Below are 27,228 nucleotides of genomic sequence, written 5' to 3'. Positions count from 1 at the left end.
AACAAGTCCTATAAGAAACTCTACCATAAATCATCCAAATATAAAAAGTATATAAAAAAAGAAAAATGGTATACAAAATAATTCATAGTAGGGTACAGTGACCTTGGAGATACAATTAATAAAAAAAATCAATTTATGCACAAGTTGGTAGGAATGCATCCATTGCATAGAGTCATGTAGAAAGTTCTAGGTGATAATTTTTCTCAAAGGTAAAGTATTCTGAGAAAGAACATGGTTCAGAACAAAAAGGAAAAATTTCGATGGCAGAAAGAAAGCTAATCTATTCCTACTACTCTGGCACTTTGGCTAACTGACTGGATTTAAGTGGCAAATTCTCATATAATCTCAAACTTCCTTCTTCTCACAGTGAACACCTGGAGCAAAGATCCAAAAATTCAGTTGTTTGGCTAATATATCATAATATATTATGAAAAATATCCAACTTTATGATAAATATAAGAAAGAAAATGAAAATATTATTATGTCCTACAGCTAGAAATTAGGTAAAAACAGTAATACTTAATACTGACAAGGATGCAGTGACATCAGTCAGGACCCTCACACACTGCTGGGAAGACTGCAAGTGCTTCCAGGAACACAGCTAGTTGGCCTGTGTCACTAACAGGAAACTAGCCCAAGGAATAAAGAATAAGCCATATGTCAAAAAAGAGGGTCATAGCACAGCTTGACTTGTCAGGAAAAAGAAAGAGAAAGAAGGGATGTCTTATCAAGTCATAGTAAACAAGGATTTTTGATATAGAAATATACTCCTTACTATACAAATCCTAAAATAGCGTTTATCCTCTTTTAAAATGAAACTGATAGCCTTATATCTATTATAGAAATTGAAAATCTTCCAACAAAAAAAATTCTAGGATAGCGAATTCATTGGTGAATTCTACCAAACATTTAAGAAATAATACTAATTCTCACAAACAGTTCTGGGAAATAAAAGAGGAAGAAATACTTCCCACCTCACTTTATGAGGCTAGCAATTACCCTGATACCAAAGACATCATAAGAAAAAACAGACAGATATCTCTCTTCTGAAGAGACATAAAAATCCTCAAAAAAAATATAAAACTTAAATTTAGCAACATATATAATGAATAATACACGGTCAAGTGGGGTTTTTCATGGGAATGCAAAGCTGATCCAATGTTAAAAAATCTATCATTGTAACCATATCAACAGAAGAAAACCCATGATTATCTTAAAAGATATATAAAAATAATTTGACAAAATTAAACATCCATTTATAGATAAAACTCTCAGCAAACTAAGAATAGAAGGGAACTTCCTTAACCTGATAGAGGGTGTCTACAAAAAAACCCTACAGCTAGCATCATACTTAATGTGAAAGACTGAATATATTCCTGCTAAGATCTGGAATAAGACAAGGATGTCTGCTTTCAACACTGCTATTCAAAATTATACTTCCTAGCCAGTGTAATAAGACAAGAAAAAAATTGCAAAACACTGATGGAAGCCATTTTTTAAAAAACTAAATGAAGACGGCAATTCCCTGGAAGTCCAGTGGTTAGGACTCGGTGCTTTCACTGCTGTGGGCCTGGGTTTGATCCCTGGTTGTGGAACCAAGATCCCACATGCCACTCAGTGCGGCCGGGAAAAAAAAAAAAAAAAAAAAAAAAACTAAATGAAGGGTGACTTTCAGATTTACAGCTCTCCAGCCTGTCCCCCATTGCTATAGGAAGGTACTACCTTATAATATGGCTCTTCTGTGAAGCCACATCTCCTCTGACACTCAAAACCTAATCTGGTTCAAAAGAGCTTCTATTGCCAGACCTCAGTTCTCTTCAAAGGCTGCTTATAAACTACTGTCCACTGTCACCAAGGGACACAGTCCTTGCTTCCTAAGATGATGCACTGTGACTCCCCTGGACATTTTTCCCACCTTTTCTCTCTGCTTCCTCAAGAACACTCAAGCACTGTTCAGTCCTGGCCCTGTTTATAGTCTTAGGGTGGAGTCTTCTCCTTCTGGGACTGAATATTTGGAGATTTCTGAGACTGGCCAGCAAACTCATGATTTCCAGCCTAGCTGTGTCTTAGCGGGCCTCTACAGCTAATTTGGAATTTGAGTTTTCTGTATTTCTTAGTTCTGTTGAAAAAGTACTTATGGGTCCCTACCCCCCACCTCTTTATTTCTCCAAAAAGTTTCCAGTAGTCGAAAAATTCAGAACTATGGTGCTACTATGCATCTATTGGTCCCCAAAGATCCCATCTCTCTTTTGAACCCACTCTAGTCAAGCTTCCCTCCACCACAGCTCCCCTGAAACTGTTCACGTCAGGGTCACCAATCCATGTCCACGCTGCAAACCCAAAGGTCAATTCTCAGTCCTTTTCTTATCTGTTGGGTCAGCAACATTTGACATAATTGATCGCTACTTCCTCTTGGAAACACTTCCTTTGCTTGGCTTCAAGGACACCACATTCTCCCACGTTTCCCGTCTACCTCACTTGCTACTCCTCCTCAGCATCCTTTGCTGGTTCTTTCCTCCCCAAAAGCTAAATGTTAAGAGTTCTCCAGTGTCCTCTCCCTATACTCATTCCCTGGCTAATCTCATGCAGTCTCATGGCTCTAAACACACATCTATACATTAAAAACTCTCAAATTAGTATCTCCAGTCTGGTCTTTTCCACTGAACTCCCGATTTGTATATCTGTCTACCCCACATTTTCACTTATATGTCTAATAAGGAACTAAAATTAATTTGTGAAAGAACAAACTGATATTCACCCATAAATAGGCTCCTCATAAGGCCTTACCTACCTCAGTAAATGATAATTCTACCCTAACTTACTTAGTCCAAAAACCCTAAGGTTACACTTGACTCCTTTCTCATACCTCACAACCAACCTGTCAATAAATCCCGTCAGTTCTTCCTTCAAAATAAATCCAGATTCTGACCACGTATCATTACCTCAACTGCTCCATCCTGGTCCAAGCCATCATTAGCCGTCACCAAGATTAATACTGGAATGCTGAATACAGCTTTCCCTTCATTTCTGGTAATATTTTTGCTCCTCCTCTCCAGCCTCCTAAATGGTCTCCTTTCAGCCTGTACCGCTGTACAGACTATTTTCCACCCAGCAGCCAAAATGACTTGTAAAACATATGTCAGATCACATCATTCATTTGCTCAATGTCCTCCAATGGCCTTCCAACTCACTCTAAGTCCAAGCAGAGTCCTACAGGGCTAGACTGCTAGGATTTGAATCTCAGCATTACTATTAAGAATCTGTACAACCTCAGGCAGGTGGTTTAATCTTTTTACATCTCAGTTTCCTCATCTGTAAAATGTGTCTACCTCCTGAGCATGTAATGAGGATTTATAGACATTAACTCAATACTTAAGAAGTAACACACAGTAGGGTTCGACAAAAGTGAGCTGGCTGTTATTATTTTGTAGTCTAGCTCAACTCATGAATTCATGAAAAGTCAAATGCAGAGCATGACTCCCAAGACTATGAAATGTAAACCTGACTTGGTTTTACTTGGTGAAGACTTTTGTTGGGAAAAGGAAAAAAGAAAAAGACCTCTGTATGTGGTATCAAATGTCCTCCTTATAAATGGGCACAAGTGAGCTCCAAAGGGGCAAGTCTTTGAGAAATTGAAAAAGAAATAAATATACACAGCCTGTCCACAAGAATGTCGTACTTTTCTGGGGTTCTGACTATACTCCCATCTCTATAAAACCCATTCACACTCATTACTTCCTGTTCTTTATATTTTTTTCTCCTCCATATCTTTGGTTCTTGCTTTGTTTTTCTACCTGAACTTTCCTTTTCAGCCCTACCTGAGATAAAGCCTTCACCAACCCCTTATCTAGAAGTAACTCTTCCTTCTTCTATATTCCACGGCAGTCAGGATCTTTTTTATACTTTATAATTTATAAACTGCCTATTCTATGTTTAGATAAGATTCTAGTTTTTTCTTTTTCTTAAACTTTGCATTCCCAACGATACCAAGTACTGTAAGTACCACCTGAATGGAATGGGGTTGTATGAAACAATCAGCATCATTCACAAAGACCACAGGCGAGCAGAACTGTCCTTACAACTGTCCTTACATTTTAGAAAAGCAGTTTAAGACAGAAGGATATGGACAGGAAAAAAAAGTCTAAGGAATATTCCTTAGGTTATCTGGGAGGAATAGCTATTATATGTGAACATCCCAAAGCAGATATGTCTCCCTGACTTCATGTAATCCTCCCTCTACAAACAAACTAAAAGCTAGGGTTTAATATGATATCACTTATATGTGGAATCTAAAATACGGTACAAATGAGCCTATCTACAAAACAGAAACAGACTCACAGACAGAGAGAAAAATATGGTTTAAAAAATAGTAAGATTGGGAAATCTTAGAAGCAAGGGAAAGCAGGAATGTTCAAGACAGGAAATCAGGGAGAGGCCTGGAAGGAGGGGGTTGCTAGCAGACCCGGGCACCACATGAGACTGGGCTCTAGAGACTGTTAAAAGCCGGCCAGTAACAGGTTCCTTTGGTGTCAGCAGTTCTAAGCATTCCAGAAACTTCAGCAGGGATCGACTGGGCTGAGCAACAGGGCAGGGCCTGCAGGAGTATAATCTCCCTTCTGACTATGAGGCCCTCAAAAAGCTGAATAAAGTTTACCTTGATTCAAGCAGGCCTATCTGCCCCCAACCCCATGCATGAAGGTGCCCCATACAAACACACCATTCACATCCTCTGCCTTAACTGCCAATGCCTGAAATTCCTTTAAACAAGGAGAGAAAATATTTTCAATCCACATTCAAAGGAAAAATGACAAAAATGCAACGGTCTGGCTAAGATAATACTGAGCTTAAATAAGTTTCACTTAATCACCCTACCAAGGGGGGCCCCTTTGGAGGAGGAGGGAGGAACTAATGGTTTATTGAGGCCGACTAAGTGTCAGGCCACAGTCCACAGACAGTACGTGGGTTTAAATCAATGTGTGTAATTTCCAATGTTGTAATCTATGAACATTTACTGAATGACTTTAGAAACAAACCTAAGTAGGTCATCTATCGGCCCTTCCCCTGTGTTCACAGAGGGAGAAGTTAAAAGTAAAAAGAGCATCAGATCACCATCACCCAGGGATAAAAATCATAGAAGAGAGAAAAGGAAAAGAGTTGAGGATACAGTAGCGGAGAAACTATACATTTCCACACTAACTCAAATCATGTTTACTCTCCCATGAAAAAAGACAAATGAGAAGCAATACAGACCAGTGGTTAAAATTACTGGAGCCAGACTGGGTTTAAATCCTAGCTTTGCCACTTACTAGTTATATGACACTGCGTAAATGACTTCACTTCTCTGTGCCTCAGTATCTTCATCCCTAAAATGGGTAACTACACCTATTTCATTGGGTTATTGTGAGAATCAAATGAGTTAATATAAGTAAAGTGCTTAGAACAGTACCTGGCACATAGTAAATGCAATTTAAATATTAACTGCAATTAATAATACTATGATTATTATTCTTATTATGATCTGAGGTATCTGGCCTGAATCTGTTAACTCAGGAAGTCCTATCATTATACAGAAGTACCCTGTTCTTAGCAGACTCACTAATGGGAGTATTTCTATAAACAAAGGACATCAGCAGAGAAGAGGTTTGTTAGTACAGAAAACTCCTGATTACCTGGGGAATAATTAAATAGATGTTAGGTACCAGACTCCTCATTTCTCTTTGTTAGTTTTTTCTGGTTATTAAGTCATTCTTTTTTCATAACGTAAGGGGTGAGAGGAGGTGTCAAAAATGAGACAAGGTTTCTGACGGTGACGACCTCCCCATGAGGACACGCCTCTCGCAAAGGATCTCCTTCATCCCTCTCCAGAAGAGGAGAAGAGGAAACACAAGAAGCAGCACCTGGTGCAGAGCCCCAATTCCTATTTCATGGATGTGAAAAGCCCAGGATGCTATAAAATCACCACCGTCTTTAGCCATGCACAGACAGTAGTTTTGTGTGTTGGCTGCTCTACTGTCCTCTGCCAGCCTACAGGAGGAAAAGCAAGGCTTACCAAAGGGTGCTCCTTCAGGCGGAAGCAGCACTAAAAGCCCCTGGAATCAAGATGAATGGGAAACCATCCCAATAAACAGATTTTGGATACGTCCAAAAAAAAAGAGACAAATGGGATTTCCCTGGTGGCACAGTGGTTAAGAATCCACCTGCCAACGCAGAGGACACAGGTTCGATCCCTGGTCCGGGAAGATCCCACATGCGCTGGAGCAACTAAGCCCGTGTGCCACAATTACTGAGCCTGCACTCTAAAGCCCACGAGCCACAACCACCAAGCCCACGTGCTGCAACTACTGAAGCCCTCGTGCCTAGAGCCCATGCTCCTCAACAAGAGAAGCCACAGCAATAAGAAGCCCACGCACCACAACGAAGAGTAGCCCCTGCACGCCGCAACTAGAGAAAGCCCACGCACAGCAATGAAGACCCAACGCAGCCAAAAATAAAATAAATAAATAAATTTATTAAAAAAAAAAATGAGACAAAGCATAAACTAGTGCATTCTGATCATGCTGACAGTTCAAATGACTTGGCTGGTGGAGAACACGGCAACACTAGCTTAGATAAAACTCTCAGATACACTCCATTCCTTATACAACAAGGGACTGAGACCAAGAGGAACCTGGAACAAACATTCACAATAAAATCCTATGATCTCACAACTTAAAACTTAGAGGAGAGTTTGCTACACTGAGGTGTGTATGGTGAACATCAGACAAGCTTCACTTTTCTAAATGAAAACCGGGCTTTGGTTTTTAGGAAAAGCTATTTAGAAATAGGACCACAGAGAATACATCTCAGACAACATGAAAACGAGAAAAAGGAAATTTTTCTAATACAGGAAGAAATGGATGAAGAAATAGAAAATTAATTGGCGGCAGGAGAGGCATGCTTTCAATTTTATTTTACAGAGACTATATATATAGTACGTTTACTCTGATAGGTTGTCTCTCGCAGATACTTGCTCTTATTGATTCACAAAGAAAAAAAAATTGGGGACCTCTGAATGCTTAAGATTGATTTTTGAGAGGTATTCTATTTACCAAGAAGAAAGAAGAGGTAAACACAGTGAATACACACTATGTATCAGGCAGAAGCAAGGCATTTTATACCCATTATCTCAGTTCATGCTCATAATAACCCTGTGAATACATACGAGAAAAGCGAAGCAAAGAGAAATAAGGAAATTGCTCCGAAGTAACACTACCTAGAAATGACGGAATAAACTCAGGACTGTTTTGATCCGAAGCTCATGGATTCTCTGTGCACTTCACTTACTGCCTAAGGCATGACAGACAGATCTTTTAATATCCACTTGCCTGAATGTTAATGTCTGCCCACAGAAGTAAGTGGGAGCGCTGGAGTAGAGAACACCGGACGATTCAGCATCATTCCGAAGCGCTATGTTTCTTCGACTGCTCAGACTGTACCCCTCAAAGCCAGCTGTCCACTCTTTTTAAAAAGCAAAGATATTGTAAATTGTTAGAATCTTTTGGGGAATATCTTCAACACAGACACATTAAATAAAACTTGGAAGTGGAAGAGCTACTTAGGGTTCATGGGCAAGTTCAATGAAAGGAAAAATTCAGTGACAGGGTGTCATGGTCAATCCTACAAATCACAAAAAAGATTTTAGTATCTTCCTACACATTTTTGGCAAGGAAGATCAAATAAGTGTTATCTCTTACCTAATAAAATCACGTTTGAGCTTATTCCAACCTGATTAAGAAGTAATTAACCGAGTCTAAATCTTTTTAAAAAGTAATATAGGAGAGGTCCATTTTGGATCATAAGACTTCTAAGAAAAAGCCTCTATCAAGATATACGTTGAAGGTCTGGGTCAAATATTGCAGTCTTCTAATGCAATATTTAAAATCTTTGGTTTTAGGGATGCTTATAATCCTGCCTGGCACTGTTCGGGGACTCTGGAGATAAGAACGAATGAAAATTTCTCAAAATTCACATGAAGTAATTTGAGCAGGAAGTAAAAGACATATTCCATGTTATTCTCCATCAATTCAGGGTTTATCCTTAGGAAAAAGGGTTGTCAGTGTGCTGCCTTTAGCACAGGATACGTGTACTCATACACAGTTAAGCTTCAGGAGTGAGAAGGCAACAGCATACCATGAGGCACCAGCGTGGAATGACCTATCTGGGGGACACTCCAAGGACTCCACTCCTGTCGGCCATCTCCTCGGGCGCAGACTCTGAACTGATAATCAACATTGGGGTCTATGTGCAATACTATGAATTCAGTTTCAGAGCCTACATACGCGTCCTCAAAATGACTGGAAGTACATTTACGGAACTGGAGCCTGTAATCTTGGGCGGTAAAGTCGTCATCCACCTGAGGAGAAAGGCTTTACGTTAGGTAAAAGTCAGAGAATAACTTCTCTCAGCATCACTACTTAGGAACTTTGAATGGGGGCATTTGGGGCCAAGCATACAGGCCCACATGCTGAATACGGGCTCTTCTCAGGAAGGTCAGAGGAAACGTGCCATTATTATTTCCCTTCTTTTCCTTATTGAACCATGTGTTTTATAACCCCAGTCTGATATGAAAAAAATCTGCTTCCTCTGAAGTAATGGCATGTCTTCTAAACAATTAATGCCAAAGATAAGACATTCAAAATTCAAAGACAAGTATCCCAAAACTACATTATTCATATAACCAAGAGAGAGCTAATATCTGAAATATATAAAAGACTCCTTAAAATTAATAGAAGACAGGGCTTCCCTGGTGGCACAGTGGTTAAGAATCCGCCTGCCAATGCAGGGGACACGGGTTCAATCCCTGGTCTGGGAAGATCCCACATGCTGCGGAGCAACGAAGCCCGTGAGCCACAACTACTGAGCCTGTGCTCTAGAGCCACAAACCACAACTACTGAGCCCACATGCCACAACTACTGAAGCCCATGAGCCTACAGCCCGTGCTCCGCAACAAGAGAAGCCACCGCAATGAGAAGTCTGCGCACCGCAACGAAGAGTAGCCCCCGCTCGCCGCAGCTAGAGAAAGCCTGCACACAGCAATGAAGACCCAACGCAGCCAAAAATAAATAAGTAAATAAAACAGTAAAATAAATAAATAAATTAATTAATTAATAGAAGACAAACCACCCAATAAGGGAAATGGGCAAAAGACATGAATAAGCATTCTAGAGAATAAGAAATGTAAGCAGCCAAAAATATATAAAAATATTTAACCTAATTTGTAGTATGGAAAATGCAATCAAAACCCACAATGAGATACCATACTGGCAAAAAAATAAAGTCTGACAATGCCAAGTATTGGTCAGGATGCAGAGTAAGAGGAACACATACACTACTGGTAGAAGTATACTCTGGGACAGTCACTTTGGAAAGAGTTTGGTATTTCCTAGTAGAGTATAGATCCAATACTCTAAGACCTCATAATGTTATGGCTAGGTATATGCTTTAGAAAAAAAATCTTAAATGTGTACACAAGGAAACATGAATAATAATGGTTACAGCAAAAAAACTGGAAATTGTAGGTCCACAGATGGGCAAAAACAAAAAATTAATTAATTAAAAAACAAACCAAAAATTTGGAAAAAATAAAAATTAAAAAATTAAAAAATTAAAATTCCATTTAAGAAAATAGTTTCCAGAAGCTGACCACCCACCTCTGAATGATGTTATCTGTCAACAGCCAAGACATCATGACTCATCTGGACATGGTTTTTATCTAAAATATGGTAACTCACACACATAATATGATTTAATACACAAAATTCTTGGCAATGCTGAGAGTGTGAAAAAACTATACTTTAAAACTTTATTTCAGAGGTATTAGTTCAGTGTTGAACAGAAAAATATCCAACACCCAATATTCACTATCACCTTCTGACTTTTCTAATTCTGAGCGATCCTCAACTCACCAAGAGTTAAGTTTGGGAAATATGTGATGGGAAACAACATTTCGATACAGAGATTTTATAAAGTACCTTCAAAATTGTTTATCCCAACTGGAAGAGCTACCTCAGTTCAAGTTCCCTGTGACCTTAGTTGTAAAGCAAAGGGCACTTCTGTTCACAAAGAGAAGAAAATATTCAAAGGCAACTAATAAAAAAAAATCGTAAAGACCCCCAAATCTCAAATCCATAATGCTGAAGCCACTTCTACAATCCTGAATTACGTACCTTACACCATCGCACGATGATGCCTCCGGGTTTCTCTATCAATTCTTCTATCTGTACTGGTGGGCGAGATGCTACCGTTCCGTGCTTGAAAATATGGTCTTTCACTATGTTAAGAATTGAGTCGTCCAACTGAGCAGATAAGCAAGGCACATCAACCAGTAAAGGCACCTCTGGTAAGCTGAGGAAACAAGGCTCATGTGTTTATAAGGCTTTTAACTGAAAGTTAAAAATACAAGGGAGTATAGCCTTGAAAAACTGCAAATCACTATGCTGTACACCTGAAACGTATACAACACTGTAAATCAACTATATCTCAATTTTTTTAAAAATAACAAGGAATATTTTATTCATTTATTTTTGGCCGCGCTGCACAGCTTGTGGGATCTTAGTTCTCAGACCAGGGATCAAACCCAGGCCCTCAGCAGTGAAGGCGTGGAGTCCTAACCACTGGACTGCCACGGAATTCCCCAACAAGAAATACTGTAGATCAGTCACATACTGTAACAGTGCAGAAGCCCCCAGTAAACAATGCTAATGGCAGTGGGGGTTTTGCAAGATATTACATAAAAATTCTCTTCCCAAATAAATAAAAGGAACAAGAGAAAATGGGTAGGATCACAATTGTCAAGTTTATAGCAAAAGATCTGGTTTACTGAGCTATGACTCAGTTTTGTTTGTTTTAATTCAAGTGTACTTGATTTACAATGTTGTGTTAATTTCTGCTATACAGCAAAGTAATTCAGTTATATATATATACATTCTTTTTTATATTCTTTTCCATTATGGTTTATCACAGGATATTGAATATAGTTCCCTGTGCTATACAGTAGGACTTTGTTGTTTGAGCTATGACTGTGTTCAGATTTTTTTAAATTAACAATTCTCTTACACATTAGGATTGTAGAAAATTGGTAGTAATTCTATACCAGAAATTACAATCACAACTATTTCATACTAATAATACTGGTAATGGGCAGTGAAAACTTGAAAAATACATTCTCTATATCCCTGAATCAGAATTTTTAACAGGCAAAAAGAAAAAAAGAAAAGCGGACAGCTTAAGCCCAAGAGACACTAACTCTTTTACCTGTCCAACTGGATGTGTGAGGCCTTTTTGGTAAAGCTCCACAGTTTTTCATTCTGTTCTCCTACACCACCCAGAATGGCGATCTCACCTACAATCAGGAATAAGAGAACTAGTACAGGGAAAAATGGTTACATTACAAACTAATCAACACAACCCGTGTCTAAGCGGGTCTCTGGTTCTCTTGAAAACAATTCTTAAGTGATGTCACAAATTCCCCAAAAGTAAATGTAGAAACTATTTTAGGGACTTCCCTGGTGGCGCAGTGGTTAAGAATCCGCCTGCCAATGCAGGGCACACGGGTTCAAGCCCCTGCCTGGGAAGATCCCACATGCCGTGGAGCAACTAAGCCTGTGCGCCACAACTGCTGAGCCTGCGTGCCACAACTACTGTGCCCGCACGCCTAGAGCCCGTGCTCCGCAACAAAGAGAAGCCACCGCAATGAGAGGCCCGCACACCGCAACAAACAGTAGCCCTCGCTCGTCGCAACTAGAGAAAGCCCGCGCGCAGCAACGAAGACCCAATGCAGCCAAAAATAAACAAACAAATAAATAAATAAGAAACTATTTTAGAAACGGCTTTAAGGTTAAACCCAAGAGGAAAGGGGTACACAATGACAACATTCTGCCAGAGATGAAAGATTCTGCTCTACAAATGGAAACTTGGTTTGTCAACTAATTTTATGCAAGGCGTAAGTCCCAGGGACCTCTTCCCATCTCCCCTACAGAATCTTTATCAACTCCAATAGGAGTCAGTGCAAATATTATCCTGACACAACCAATAGGGTGAAGGGTCATATAAAGGAAATATTATATAAAGTCATAAGAAAATGATCAACATCTCTGTCCTTCCACAGCCCTGAAGAACACTACCAGAACTGTTTTCCATCTCAGTATACCCTGGAGTTACTCAAGTGTTTTGAGACCACATGACATGATCTTCCCCCTTACCAAAAGGAAAACAGACACACTGAACACTGCCTCAAAATCCTAAAAATTTCATAAATAAGTTTTTAATCCCTCGGGAAGGGAGGGGAGAAAAAAGTTTGAAAGTTAAAACATTTCTGAAGTATAAAAAAAAAAAAAAATCAGATGCTGCAACAAGCATGTATGTGCCTCAAAGGATTTATTTTCTAAATAAAAACACTGGTCAAGCCTCGTGGTGATTGGTATACACTCTTGACCTGTGCTGAACTGCTGCTGAGTTTGTTTCCAAATGCTAAGCGCCCAGGAAAAGACATTCTGAAGTCCTGCTAAAAAGAATTTTCTCAAAGGCACTGTTATGGTCAGTGGCAAATAAACACTTCTCCTTGAAGATAAGACAAAAATGTAATTAGCGTGTAAAGATAACATTAGTACTATATTCTAAGTGGGACCAAAAAGGGGACTAACTTCCAGCTGGAGTGACAGAGCTGGGAGCCAGCCACGCACACTTTTTATCCTGTGCCACTCATAGCACTCATCGAAGAACCAAAGGTATTTAGTCTCCTTCCCTGGATCCTTTTTCCTCAACTGCCCTTTAAATACTGGCGTCCCTCAGAGTCCCACCTTCTGCAGCCTTCTCTTCTCATATTGTACACTATCTCTTGATGATTTTACTTATTCCCATGGATTCAGAGGTGACATACACACCATTCACTGCCATATTGACATCTCCAGGTATGATCTCTCTCCTAAGCATCACACCCACATTCCCAACTCCTGGCATCTCCGGCACCTCGAACTAACATACCCCAAACCAACTGTCTAACTACCCACCCTCCCCCTTCATGTTCTGTGTCAGTCAACGGCACAATTAACCAGTCGTCTAAAATCACACTGGGTTGGGTCATCCTAAATTCTTCTCTTTCTCCTCCATCCTATAACCAGGCAATCACCAATCATCAACACTTACGGCTCAGTAAGATCACCATTAATTCTATCTCCAAAAAATCTTTTTATTTTATTTTATATTTATTTATTCATTCAGTCATTCATTCATTCATTTTTGGCTGCGTTGGGTCTTTGTTGCTGCGCGTGGGCTTTCTCTAGTTGCAGTGAGTGAGGGGCTACTCTTCATTGCAGTGCACAGGCTTCTCATTGCGGTGGTTTCTCTTGTTGCGGAGCATGGGTTCTAGGTGCACGGGCTTCAGTAGCTGTGGCGCATGGGCTCTGTAGTTGTGGCTCACGGGCTCTAGAGCGCAGGCTCAGTAGTTGTGGCGCACGGGCTTCGTTGTTCTGCGGCATGTGGGATCTTCCCAGACCAGGGATGGAACCCACGTCCCCCGCAGTGGCAGGCAGATTCTTAACCACTGCGCCACCAGGAAGTCCCTCCGAAAAATCTTAAAACCAGCTCTGCTTCATCTTCACCTGTCATCGTCTCCATCGCTTCCTATCTGACTGCCGCCACAACTTCCTCATCAGTCACTTTTACTTCCTTACAACCTCTAACACAGTCTCCAAACTGTGGGCAGTGTCGTTTTTTAAAAATGCAAATCTGACTGTGTAACTCTGCTGCCTGAAATACTGCATTCAATACCTCCCAGATATGCCATTCACTTTACTCCTGACGTTACTTCTGCTTCCAGTCGTGCTGTGACCTCCTTTTCTTCCTTGGTCTGCTTGATGAATTTCTTCAAGCCTCGGTGGAACTCCTCCTATAGAAAGCCATCCTACACTCTTCCAGAGGTAAGCATTTCCCCTTCTGTGCTCCCATGAGGTCTTAGATCTCTCTCATCGTGTGTGCTTCTCTCACTGGGCTGTGAACCCCAAAGGGCAGAACTTATTACCTTTTTATTTAATGTACCTGACAAAGACCTACAGGAGGGAAGGAGGGGAGGTAGGTAGATGTGGAGACAGGAAGGCAGCAAGGCAAGAACCGGGCATGCTTTAACCAAAATAATTGACTAAAGTTAGGGATATAACCACTGCAATTTCAGGAGTAAACACCAATCCCACTCCTTAATCTCTAAAAAGAACGATGGCATTAAATCCTATAAACCACTGACACTCTGAAAAATATGTGAACAGACTCAAAATGACTGTAAAATCACTGTGTTAACAGAACCATGAGAAAAATCATTTACTCCTTATTTTGTAAATGATTATAATTAGTACATTAATTGCACTTACTCTAGGATACCTCACTGTACACCTGTCATCCTATATCACAAACTGTCCCAAGGTACGAATAGCCTAAGCACCCCACAGATGGCAGGAAGCCTGCTGGAACCCTGAGATACCAGCAGTGTCAATCTGAATGTGCTGCGTTTAACGGGCTCCCTGGACTCCCCACCTTCTTGGACTAAGTCCGCTGCAGTGTTAACTCCGTGCTCTATCAGCTTCTGGCAGTCATCTAGTGGTTTAATGGTCTCCTGTTCAATGGTGTCCACCTCTTGCAAAAGGGTCACCAATCGCTCATCCAGGAGCTTCCCAAGGGTTCCTTTTAAATCATTAAAATGCTGTTTGAGGACATCTCTTGTCTGGGATGCACTCTCTTTGATCTGAAAAGAAATAACATAAAAACTCAGAATCAGAATCTCTAGAAGAGGCTAATCCACAGGCATCACCCCTAATAATCTCAAGGCACTACACAACCATTACCTTCCATTCAATGATAAATCAAATGTGATTCATTTGTGCAAACTTGCAGAATTCCATAAAGTTGGCCTTCAGCTGAGACAGAATGGTCCCATCATTCACAACTATGTCAATCTGGCTAAGTTAATTAAACACACCATGCCTCAATTCCCTTATTTGTCAAATGGGTATAACAATGCTTGCTTCATGGAGTTGCTGCAAGGACTAAATAAAAATAGTCTATGTACCGCACTTGGTAAAATAACGGGCACACTGTTGTTCTCAATAAATAAATGTTAGAAATAAATATTATCTGCACAAAGTACTTCTTGGAAGTAATGTTTCAGTACCAAAAAAAAAAAAAATTAAATTAAGAGGAGATTAAAATTCATTTTACTGAAAAGCAATAAAAAAACGGTAGATTAAAAAAACCACAATACAGGGACTTCCCTGGTGGCGCAGGGGTTAGGAATCTGCCTGCCAAAGCAGGGGACACAGGTTCGAGCCCTGGTCCGGGAAGATCCCACATGCTGCGGAGCAACTAAGCCCGTGCGCCACAACTAGTGAGCCTGCGCTCTAGAGCCCACAAGCCACAACTACTGAGCCCACATACCACAGCTACTGAAGCCCGCACGCCTAGAGCCCGAGCTCTGCAACTAGAGAAGCCGCCACAATGAGAAGCCCGCACACCGCAACGAAGACTGAACACAGCCAAATAAATAAATAAATTTATTTTTTTAAAAAAAAGAATAGCTATTAAAAAAAAAACACAATACAAAAAAAAAATCACTTCATGGACAAAATGCCCTCATTATGGTAAAAGAAAACTAAGAATTTATTCACCATCCAAAAGGTTCAGAGGAGGCAGAAGACAGATGTTCAGGAAAAACACACTTCTGGGACAATGACTTCATCCTTTTTCAGTCATGGTCCTCTTTGTGAATCTCAATGAGAGGTTTATAAACCTTCTTCCCAGAAAAATGAATAAACCCTACCCAAAAGAAAGTTATTCAATTTCAGAGATTACAAATTCCCTCAGATCCCAACCATGGCTTGCTCAGAGCAGTAATTCTGAAACTTGCTTTGCAGAAGAATCACGCATCACACAATTGCATCCTGTTATAGTTTAGATGGCAGGGCTCCATCCCAGAACGAGCTTGGAGAAGGGGCTGGGGGAGCGTATGGGCAGAGTTCTTTTTCACAAGCACACCTGTGACTCTGCAGCCCACACTTTGAGAAACACTACCCTAGGTCCACAGACCCCAGATTAAGAACTGCTGTTCTAGGAGATATGACAGGAAAATCTTTACATCTCAGAGATATTTTGAAAACAAGTCAGTTGTCTATACAGACACTGGATTTTTTTTTTTAAGAATACAGATAACACACAATTCACTTTTTCTCACTTAACAGGAAAATTCTAACTATAAGCCAAACACTCAGTTGAATTAAAGCAAACTCATACTTTACTTTGCAGATATCATATTAGTTTCCTAAGACATGTTATGTTTACTACCCTAACCCTTTGCTAACTTGATCTTAGCAAGAGCATTTGATGTCCAAGAAAAATACACCAAGAAAAGAACATATCAAAATATGGATAAAGCACAATATTTCAACAGTTAATAGAGAAATTTAGAAAACTTTCTATTTATTCTCTAACACTAAAATTAAAAAGAATACAAAACTGTTGTCCAGAAATGTTCACAACCATGTAAAAACAAAAGATGCCCACGTCTAAGGACTACAAAGAAACACAGGGAAAAAAAAAAAATGGTTTGATTGGCTGGGGTGGGGAGATCACAGAAACAATTTTTTCCCCTTTTGACATTAATGTAAGTTATGATGGTATTTGTGCGGTAATGAAAGAATTTCTTAAATCATAAAGAAAAAGAGAAATCCTAATTTAAGTTTAATTGTTAACTAATATCTGTAAAATTACTAGAGAACTTCTAAACCCAAGTCGAAGTTTAAAAGAAATCAGGGGGCGGGTATATTCAAAATGTCCTTGATTTGGTGCATCACCAACTGTGGGATCCTTGAGAATCAGGCCCTAACATACATAGCACCTAGCAAATAAATGTTCAGTGAAATTAAGTTAATCGTGTATGTTTTCAAGATCTTTTAAAAAGAACCAGGAAAAGAATGCCGTATGATTTTGATACATCCCACCTGGAATATTGTTAGAAATGCAAAATCTCAGGCCCCACCCAGAATTACTGGATCAGAAGCTGCATTGGTAACAAGATCCCCAGTTGATTCATACAGGCCTTACAGACACCAGAATAAATGAAGACAACGTGTTGGAGCAACCTCACCACGGGGAGGAAATTCTGCAGTCGAGCGCTATACCAGTGAGTCCTAGCTCCCTCTTCAACGGACACCGCACACACAGGAAGTGCATTGGTTAGGTAAAGTCAATTTCCTCTTTAGGAAGAATTCAAAAGCTCCTTCAGCTGCTGCAGAGCTCCACTACGTTTTGTTTTTGTTTCAGAACCTCAGAAAAAAAGGAAGTGTGTGAGCACAAAGCAGTGAGAGGGCCAGCGAAGGGAGAATCTATTTCCAAATCCACCTCCCGCAATTTCATTGTAAATTTGACTCCTTTTTGTTCATAGATTCCCGACCACTGCTGTTTCAAACTTGACACTACCTTGGCATCATTTTCTTCTCCCTGAAAGAGTTCATAGTTCAAAGCCACAGCCACCTTTAATTGAATCATGTAACTAATCAAGTTCATTCGCTCGGCTTTTAATAAAACTAATTTTAAAATGCGAACTTCACTGCTGAGTGAATTTCTTCATATTTGATGTGGTACCATGGTCCAGTGTGCTCACTGTTAGCTCATTCAGTCTTCCCAACAACTCCAAGAGGTAGGTCTGTATTGTCTACGTTGAAGAAAGTAAAGCTCAAGGAAGTCAAATAACTTCCCCACGGCTTCCCAGTGCCAGAAACAGTGCGACTCCAAGGACCATGGTCTGTCCACTACACCAAGCTGGTTAGTGCTTACAGACCCCATTTTAAAGCATTCCCGTAAACCGGTAAATTATGTATTGGCTGAAGACATTTCCTGCTGCAACGTGTATTTCTTGTCCTTGCATAAAGAATCATGTGGTAGATTCCATATATATGTGTCAGCATATTTGTCTTTCTCTTTCTGACTTACTTCACTCTGTGTGACAGACTCTAGGACCATCCACCTCACTACAAATAACTCAATTTCATTTCTTTTTATGGCTAAGTAATATTCCATTGTATATATGTGCCACATCTTCTTTATCTATTCATCTGTCGATGGACACTTAGGTTGCTCCCATGACCTGGCTATTGTAAATAGTGCTGCAGTGAACATTGGGGTGCACGTGTCTTTCTGAATTATGAATTTTCTCAGGGTATATGCCCAGTAGTGGGACTGCTGGGTCATATGGTAGTTCTATTTTTAGTTTTTTAAGGAACCTCCATACTGCTCTCCATAGTGGCTGTATCAATTTACATTCCCACTAACAAGGGAGGGAGACACAGGAGGGAGGGAATATGGGGATATATGTATACATATAGCTGATTCACTTTGTTATATAGCAGAAACTAACACAACATTGTAAAGCAATTATACTCCAGTAAAGATGTTTAAAAAAAAATGTGGTAGACAACCACTCAGGGCAAAACAACTGTGATGGTTTCTAACAAAGTAAATTTAAGAAAAATACAAATGATACACAACTCAAAGTCTCAAAAAGGAAACTGTAATATACATTGTTTATGTTGATTAACAATATTCAGAACCAATTTTCTACTAAAACCTCTCCTGTAACAGACCATTAAATCTTATTTACAAAGTTTCCACTGCAGTTGACTCTTAATTCCAAAGCAACTGTATTTTTAAAGTTTTAACATAAGGATAAGTTCTCAAAATGCCAAAAAGTCATCAAGCTTATACATCAATACTAAGCCATGCAAAAGCCTAGTAAATATATACTTCACAGCCCTCCAAGACAACAGTGACTGATACATTTTCCTCTAGAGTTTAGCTACTAAAATGTCATAAAACCGACCTAGAATCTGATTTAAGACACCTCTGGTCTTAAGTGGCAATATACAGTTGCTCTATCTATAATATAACGCAACATAACATGTATGTGTTTCAGGAAATTAACTGGAATCTCCTCTACCTCCTCTGAAACATGCATTTTCATGACTTTATAGAAGAAAAGAATTTTTATCCTCCAAGTGTAATCTAAGAATTTATTTTCCCAATTGTTTTGCTTACAGGAAACTAAAACTATTTTTAAATTAGAGATTGGCTTTAAACACTATTAGCTAACAAGAACATAGGGATCAAAAATAAAAGACAAAGATAAAAAATAGTCAACTGAAATTGAAGAAGCTAACCAAAATGTTTCTTCTCAGTTCATATGAAATGTACTGCATTAGCTATGTGTCTTCACACTGACACCAAGATATTAGTCATTAAAAATAATAATGGCAATAATAACAATACAACAGCAGCTCCCACCTACTGAACACCTACTGTGTACCAGGTACTTATACCCATGGTCTCATTTAAATTCTACCACAACCCGATGAAAAGCTAGTCAAGTGGCAGGAAATCTGAACTGTCTGCTTCGTGTATGGACTCATACGTGCTGCTACATTTCCTTCTTGTCTCTTACAGTTAGGCTTTTTGTTTTTTTAAAAAATATTCATTTATTTATTTGGCTGTGCTGGGTGTTAGTTGCGGTATGCAGGATCTAGTTCCCTGACCAGGGATCAAACCCGGGCCCCTGCATTGGCAGCGTGCAGTCTTAACCACTGGACCACCAGGGAAGTCCCTACAGTTACGTTTTTTTAAAACACGCTTATTAAAACTTTCAAAAAGAAAATCTTGACTCTATCACTTGGTAGTCTGTTACATTAATGGCCCCAATGAACCACAAACCATGCCTTGTGGTACTCATATCCTCAGGCAGACCTCTCCCTTGGAGACGAGGCTGGGATGGTGACTAGCAATGCAGTCACATGTGCATTGTTACAGAGTGGAACTGAGCTGTGCCAGCTCCAGGCCTCAGCCTTAAGACTACCTGGCTTCTGCACTGCGGGGGCTCCTGAGCCACTGCGTAAGAAGCATGGCTATCGGGGCTTCCCTGGTGGTGCAGTGGTTAAGAATCCGCCTGCCAATGCAGGGGACATGGGTTCAAGCCCTGGTCCAGGAAGATCCCATATGCCATGGAGCAACAAAGCCCGTGCACCACAAGTACTGAGCCTGCGCTCTAGAGCCCGCGAGCCACAACTACGGAAGCCCGTGTGCCACAACTACTGAAGCCCACGCGCCTAGAGCCCATGCTCCGCAATGAGAGAAGCCACCACAATGAGAAGCCCAGGCACCGCAACGAAGAGTAGCTCCCACTCAACCCAACTAGAGAAAGCCCGTGTGCAGCAACGAAGACCCAACGCAGCCAAAAATCAATTAATTAATTTAAAAAAAAAAAAAAAAAAGAAGCACGGCTATCTTTCTTGAGAGAACAAGTGGAAGGAGGAGGAGAGTGAGAGGGGTGGGAGGAAGAGTGTGGGAGGGAGAGAGAGAGCTTGGCATCCAGGCTCAGCCATGCCAGCATTCCAACTGAGTCCTGCTACTACTTAAGGCTCCAAACAGGTAAGTAAATGTTCTATCTTGAACATTCCAGCCTCAGCTGCCATCTGACTGCAATTACATGAGAGCTGCCAGCAAAATCAGAACTGCCCAACTGAGCCCCGGTTAATCCCCTGAATACTAAGCAAATGGTTGCCTTTTAAGCCATTATGCTTTGGCATAGTTTATTATGTAGTGACAAACAACCAAATCATGATAAAACAAATGTTTAATTCTTGATTATCTGCATTAGTGAACAGGGTGCCTATAATCAAGACTACGAACAATCTAAAAAGAATGTCTGCAAAATCACACCCACAACATTCATAAAGGCATTCATTCTATACTTGTTGAGGTCTAGTGCCAGGAGCTGGGGTTATAAAGATGAATAAGGCATGATCCTGACCTCAAAAAACTGTCATTCTAGTAAAGGAGACAGTTGCATGCACACGTAACTATAGTAAAAAGTATTAAGTCCTTAAGTAAGTGAGACAGCCACAAACTGCCATCAGAGCTCAAAAAGGTCATTCTGCTGGGAAAGAGAGTAGGAGACATTTAAAGAATAAGTTACCAGTTGGAGAAGGAGGGGAGGTCACCTTGAATAATAATAATATTTGGTGGTATTATTTCTATGGCTAATATTTATTAAGCCGTTCATATGTCCCAGGCATCGTGCTAAACATTTTAAATACATTTCTCATTTTAATTCCCACACTGGCCAAGTAAAGTAGGTACTATCCTTATCCGCATTGTACAGATAGGGTAGTGAGGCGTCAGGAAAGTTAAGTTTCTCAAGGTCTCACACCTAATAGGGGCAAATGCAAAAAAAGTAAAATAACTGCAAATATAAATGATTCATGGATACCCCTCAAAAATAAAAGCCTGTCCCAGGAATTCCCTGGTGGTCCAGTGGTTAGGACTCGGTGCTTTCACTGCCAGGGCCCAGGGGCCCGGGTTCGATCCCTGGTTGGGGAACTAAGATCCCACAAGTCATGCAGTGTGGCCAAAAAAAATTAAAAATAAAAATTAAAGGGGCTTCCCTGGTGGCGCAGTGGTTGAGAATCTGCCTGCTAATGCAGGGAACACGGGTTCGAGCCCTGGTCTGGGAAGATCCCACATGCCGCGGAGCAACTAGGCCCGTGAGCCACAACTACTGAGCCTGCGCGTCTGGAGCCTGTGCTCCGCAACAAGAGAGGCTGCGATAGTGAGAGGCCCGCGCGCCGCGATGAAGAGTGGCCCCCGCTTGCTGCAACTGGAGAAAGCCCGTGTGCAGAAACGAAGACCCAACACAGCCAAAAATAAATAAATAAATAGATAGATAAAAAAGGGAAATTCTTAAAAAAATAAAAATAAAAATAAATTAAAATTAAAAAAAGTCTGTCCTACACTTGTTTGGCTTTAGATCACAAATTAGCCATATTATTTACCAGGTTTCTAGTAATAAGAACAGTTCTTCTCTATCAAATTTAAATTTACATTACACTCTATACTGAAAAAAAAAAATTCTACACAGAGAGAAACTGGGCTCCTCTGTGACACTCACACACTTTTTAATTTGAGGTTAACATTATAGATTCTGAATGCTTGTTTAAATTCTCATTTATATCCTACATTTCAAGTGAGGTTTGGACTCAACAAGCAGCTTTCAGAGTGTCGTGTTTAAAGACAATTTGTGAAAAGACTTAAAAAAGGATGACTGAAAAGCCAATATAAATATGTGGGTTTTGCACACAAATATATGTGCAGCTTTTTTTTTCCCTTGGTAGTTGATTATTTAGTGTTGCTTCTAGAGCTTTGCTTCCGGTATTTTGGCATATTTGAGTCAATTCATTTTCAGCCTACCACCAACAAATGCTCCATAAGTATCTATGTAATAGACTATTCACCTCTGCATTAAAAATTAGACTGTACGTGGGAAATTTTTCATAATGCTTAGGATATAATGCTAACCAAAAGAAAACAAATATAAAGTTGCATATACAGTAGTCTTTCAATTTGGCAAAATAATATGTCTAGAAGGATACACCAAAATGTTAACAGTGGTTGTCTGTAAGGAATAGAATTATGGGTGATTTTCAGATTATTTCATCTGTTCTTGGTTTTCCCCAGCTCTAGATTTAACCTTTTCTTAGGACACTATAATAGGGACATTTTAAGTACTACTGCAGTAACAGATTATTTTCAAACAGATTTTCTGGACTGTTTTGAAACGGGTAACAGAAGGGGAAGTGGGAGATAAAAGAAGCAATAACAGCTTTCTTTTCTTTGCTGAGCTACTAAGACTTCCTGCCCTGGTTTTCTGAAATAACTTTTTTCCCCCAACTGAGTTCTCTATCTGTTCCAGTCTTTAACTAGTATGCTACGTGTTTTCAAATCTTGTGAGAATAATGACCTATGGAGAACCTGGTATTGTACATTAGGAATATCAAAGTTCCTAATAAGCTCTTCAAAAAATTATCTGAAATTAATTATTAAAAAACTGAAAACAAAATACTATGAGAGGGCTTCCCCGGTGGCGCAGTGGTTAAGAATCTGCCTGCCAATACAGGGTTCAATACAAGGGTTCAAGCCTTGATCCGGGAATATCCCACATGCCGCGGAGCAGCTAAGCCCGTGCACCACAACTACTGAGCCTGCGCTGTAGAGCCTGCGAGCCACAACTACTGAGCCTGCGTGCTGCAACTACCGAAGCCCGTGTACCTAGAGCCTGTGCTCCGCAATAAGAGAAGCCACCGCAGTGAGAAGCCCGCGCACCGCAACAAAGAGTAGCCCCCGCTCGCCACAACTAGAGAAAGCCCGTGCAGCAACGAAGACCCAACACAGCCAAAAATAAAAATAAATAAATTTTAAAAAAATACTATGAGAGACAAATGGTCACATTACAGATGTTAAGACACGCTAGGACAAGAGTTGGCTTGAGATTGTCAATTATTCACTTGTCTGTCACTGTATAATTATCTAAACCCATGCTATTTCAAACAGCGTTTTAATCTTGAGGAAAAACCACAGCAGTTTAGAACAACACATCTATGGTTCAGGATAAACTACAGAAATCGGTAGAGAGCTGATGAAGAGTTAATGGTATCCTCTAAGGCACTGTGCCTCTATTTTTAATGTGCATACACATCACACCTGATGACGATTCACCAGGTCTAGGGGGGGCCTGATTCCTGCATTCTTCACAAGCTCTCAGGTCAGGATGACCCTGCTGCAGTTGTGGACCACACTTGTAGTAGCAACGATAAAAGGGACACCACGGCCCAGAGCTGGGCAGGGTCCTCACCAGTGTCTTAATTAGGCACCAGGATCTGGCCCTTTACTCTGAAAGAGCAGAGACTTGCTCTTGTCAATGCCCCTAGAGACACTGAATCACACTAATTAAAGGCACACGAAGGCCAACAGTTCATTTTAGAGTAAATTATAACTGTACACAGACTAGAATATTGGTATTTCTCACTGCTGGCACCTCCAGTACCTGAAACTAATCCCCCTTTGATACTGTACAAACATGGAGTTTCTGGACCTGCAAAGCTTAAAGACTAGGTCCTGGACAGTGGCAATGTCGTCAAACTAGTGTCACTCTTTGAGGCATATCTGACTGGCCAGCTGACATCACTATGTGACATCCTGATCAGCTATCTCTACTCACAACAAGCAGGAAAGTCAACCTGTAGAAATCAACAAGGGATGAACAACACAATGGAACTGAAATCTAAAAATGAATACACAAGAATTTAGATTTTTCCTATTTGTTTTGTTTTTAGGCAGAAGAGGTTAATGACCAGCCACCAAAGGAAAGAGTAAATCTGTGACAGCAGTGCTCTGTTGCCCTACCCACCGGATTTCTAGGACCTAGAATTACCTCTGACCCACAGAATGCACCCAGTGCATATTTATTGAGTAAATGAACAAATGAGTATTTAAGGAGGGTCGGAGTTAATTTCTTTGGTATTTACATCTTAATACCAAGGATTCCAGGGAGCTATATAGAACTATTCTTAATGATTTCAACATCAGTTACGCCAGGCTGACTGTAAATATTATCTGATTTCCTGAAGACAACGAACATCTCTCCAGCCTTTAACTTATTCAAACAGTAAGAGCTACAGACTACCTTTCATTCCTACACAGAACTTCCTTTTCTCTGAAGACAGAGGGTAGGGCTTAAACTTAACCACAAGAAGAGAAACTGCTACATGCTGGCAGTTGTTTTTCACACTAAAAGATTGACAGTAAAAGACTGTTATTCTTGTTCCTTCTAAATTTTCGTAGCCATGATTTCCTAACAGGAGGCAAATTTCATGAGAGATTTTTAAAGGGTGAGAAACAAAAGCAAAGATAAAAAGTATGCCAAGAGTTCTTGAAAAGGTTAAACAAAGAGTTACCACACGACCCAGCAATTCCTAAGTATATACTAAAAGAACTGAAAACATGTCTACACGAAAACTTGTACATGAATGCTCACACCAACATTATTCATAAGAGCCAAAAAGTGAAAATAACCCAAATATCTATCAGTTGATGAATGGAGAAATAAAATGTGGTATATCCACACAACAAATATTATGCAGCCACAAAAAGGACTAAAGTACAGCTACATGCTACCTCATGGATGAACCTTGAAAACATTATGCCTAAGTCAAAGAAGCCAGCCACAAGGGGCCACAGACAGTATGGTTCCATTTATATGACGTGTCCAAAATAGGCAAATCCAAATAGAGACAGAAGGTAGTTTAGTGGTTATCAGGGGCTGGAAGAGTGACAGCTAACAGGTATGGGATTTCTTTTTGGGGTGATGAAAATGTTCTGGAATTAGTGGTGATGGCTGCACAACTTTGCAAATACACTAAAAACTGCTGAATTGTACATTTTAAGGTATGAATTTTATGGTATGTAAATTACATATCAATTTAAAAAAAATCCTGTGCCAAAAGGAAACAAAATCGGCAAGTAAAAAATATACATAAAGGGAGCATCTTTCCTCTCTGCTCTCTCATCCTTCCCTGATACAAAATCTTTGACTGAAAAGCCATATATTTTATGTAGTTATTCTGAAAATGACTGGAACCCTAAAAATATCCTAACCACTAAACAAAAGCAGCTGCTTATTTTGATAACATTTTTGTAACATTGACCTTCCTTAAAATGCAAGTTGACAGAGGACTTATTCTACAAACCCAAACGTGAACAACCCACTAGAATTAGCTTTGAGGAAGAATTAAAGCTTTTAGAACTAGAAGCTGTTGTAACTGGCACCGGCACAAAACACATTTCAGTTCACAACAGTATGACATTACTCAGTCTAGTCCGAAGGCAATGTCATTAGGAACCTAAGCTAATGGATGTTCTCTTAGTGTTTTCTGTTTCAAGCACAAGACAATGGTCCTCAAAAACAAAACAAAACCCCATACCAAACTCCACTAAGTTATAGGAAAGTATGTTCTGTCTTTAAATTTTTGGACATAGAATTTAAAAGAATGTAGGTTTGGAAACAATACTAAACCATTCAGGATGAGATCATACTAAATTGTTTTAATGTGTTCAATATCACACGAGAAAGTAATCAGTACTTCTCCCAGGTGCTAAGCTCATTCATTTAGTATCAACTCTGTTTCTTAATCCTTGATGCAGTTAAACAATAGTCTCATTCATATATAAGACGTCTTAATTGGCTGCAATGTTAATCATATAATAAGAGATACTTTAATCTCTTTTTAAATATGCCCTAGATTTAGAACCTCTATTTCAAAACAGCAGAAGGAATAATGCAGATGTTTTCAAGTGGAAATCAAAATGAATATATTGGAAGGCCTTAAAAAGCATTCGTCAAATCAGGATCACCATATCTAGATCTTGCTCCCAGATTTGCTACTAAACTACAAAAGATGCCTGGCCTACATTTAAAATCTACAAGAATTTTTAAATGTATAAAACCTAAAGCATGTTGAGTATCCTTAATGATGAGAATATCCAAAGGCACTGTTATCACAGCAGTATTCTACCAGTTGTAATTTTCAGATTCTATGCAGCATGGGAGTTACTAGGATGACAATATATATTAATAACAAATGTGATGTTGAAAAATCCCACTCACTCAAATGATTCCACTCAGACGGAATCCCACTGACTCAAAAAGCACTTATTAAGCACCTGAATTAATAGTAGCTTGAGGATTATCTGTCCTCCTGCACATTGGCAGTGGGTTATATCTTTTTCTGTATATGTTCCAGGGCGCAGAGAAACCATGTGGCATTCCTTTATCTTTGATAACCAGGTCCCCATGGAGCAGATAACTGCCCTCACTTGAAAGTATATTTAGCTTCTCCTTTCAACACTTCTCTCTTTAAATCTGTTTTTCCATTTCCCTACTTTTGTATCCCATCCCCCAGGGGCTTCATTTTCCTTCTTTTGCCCTTCCAACATAGCTTCACCTTAAAATCCAAACTCTCTATAATGGGATCCCGCTACATGATTTTTTAATGCGTTCAGGATCATATGAGATACTAAGTACTACTCTGACACCAATTCCATTCATTTAGTGTTAACGTTACTACTTCTCCACTCCTCTGTCTCTCCTTAGTCCATCCCTTCCACTGTCCATTCCGCCTCCACTTTGAGCTCTCCCCAAGTCACTGCTACACATTTTCCTCACGCTCTCTAAAACCGCTCTCCATCCACAAGGTAGGTTTTCCAAAGAATCTCCACCTCCCCCAACTCTCTCAATCTTTACTACCCTCTGTGACGCCCTCGGTTTTTGC

At 39.9% G+C, this 27,228-nt stretch overlaps 2 protein-coding genes across 2 annotated transcripts in view; one reads left to right on the top strand and one right to left on the bottom strand.

Moving 5' to 3' along the window:
* The window catches only part of CRLF3 (cytokine receptor like factor 3), a 35,919-nt gene that overhangs the window by 8,182 nt on the left and 509 nt on the right, over window positions 1-27,228 (bottom strand). The window contains exons 2-6 of the mRNA XM_036835976.1: window positions 14,564-14,771; window positions 11,294-11,381; window positions 10,207-10,384; window positions 8,170-8,392; window positions 7,365-7,497 (exon numbers count right to left, since the gene is read on the bottom strand). Of these exons, the coding sequence (XP_036691871.1) occupies window positions 7,365-7,497; window positions 8,170-8,392; window positions 10,207-10,384; window positions 11,294-11,381; window positions 14,564-14,771 (830 nt within the window). The remainder of the gene's footprint in view (window positions 1-7,364; window positions 7,498-8,169; window positions 8,393-10,206; window positions 10,385-11,293; window positions 11,382-14,563; window positions 14,772-27,228) is intronic.
* On the top strand, window positions 5,711-6,135 carry LOC118886353 (40S ribosomal protein S27-like). The gene has a single exon (XM_036835977.1). The coding sequence runs from the start codon at window positions 5,925-5,927 to the stop codon at window positions 6,081-6,083; it is 159 nt and encodes a 52-aa protein (XP_036691872.1). The 5' UTR covers window positions 5,711-5,924; the 3' UTR covers window positions 6,084-6,135.

This window comes from Balaenoptera musculus, chromosome 20 (assembly GCF_009873245.2).
Source record: "Balaenoptera musculus isolate JJ_BM4_2016_0621 chromosome 20, mBalMus1.pri.v3, whole genome shotgun sequence".
In the NCBI taxonomy this organism is placed as follows: Eukaryota; Metazoa; Chordata; class Mammalia; order Artiodactyla; family Balaenopteridae; genus Balaenoptera; species Balaenoptera musculus.
Note: the sequence above shows the minus strand (reverse complement) of the source record. Positions and strands in the feature narration are given on the sequence as shown.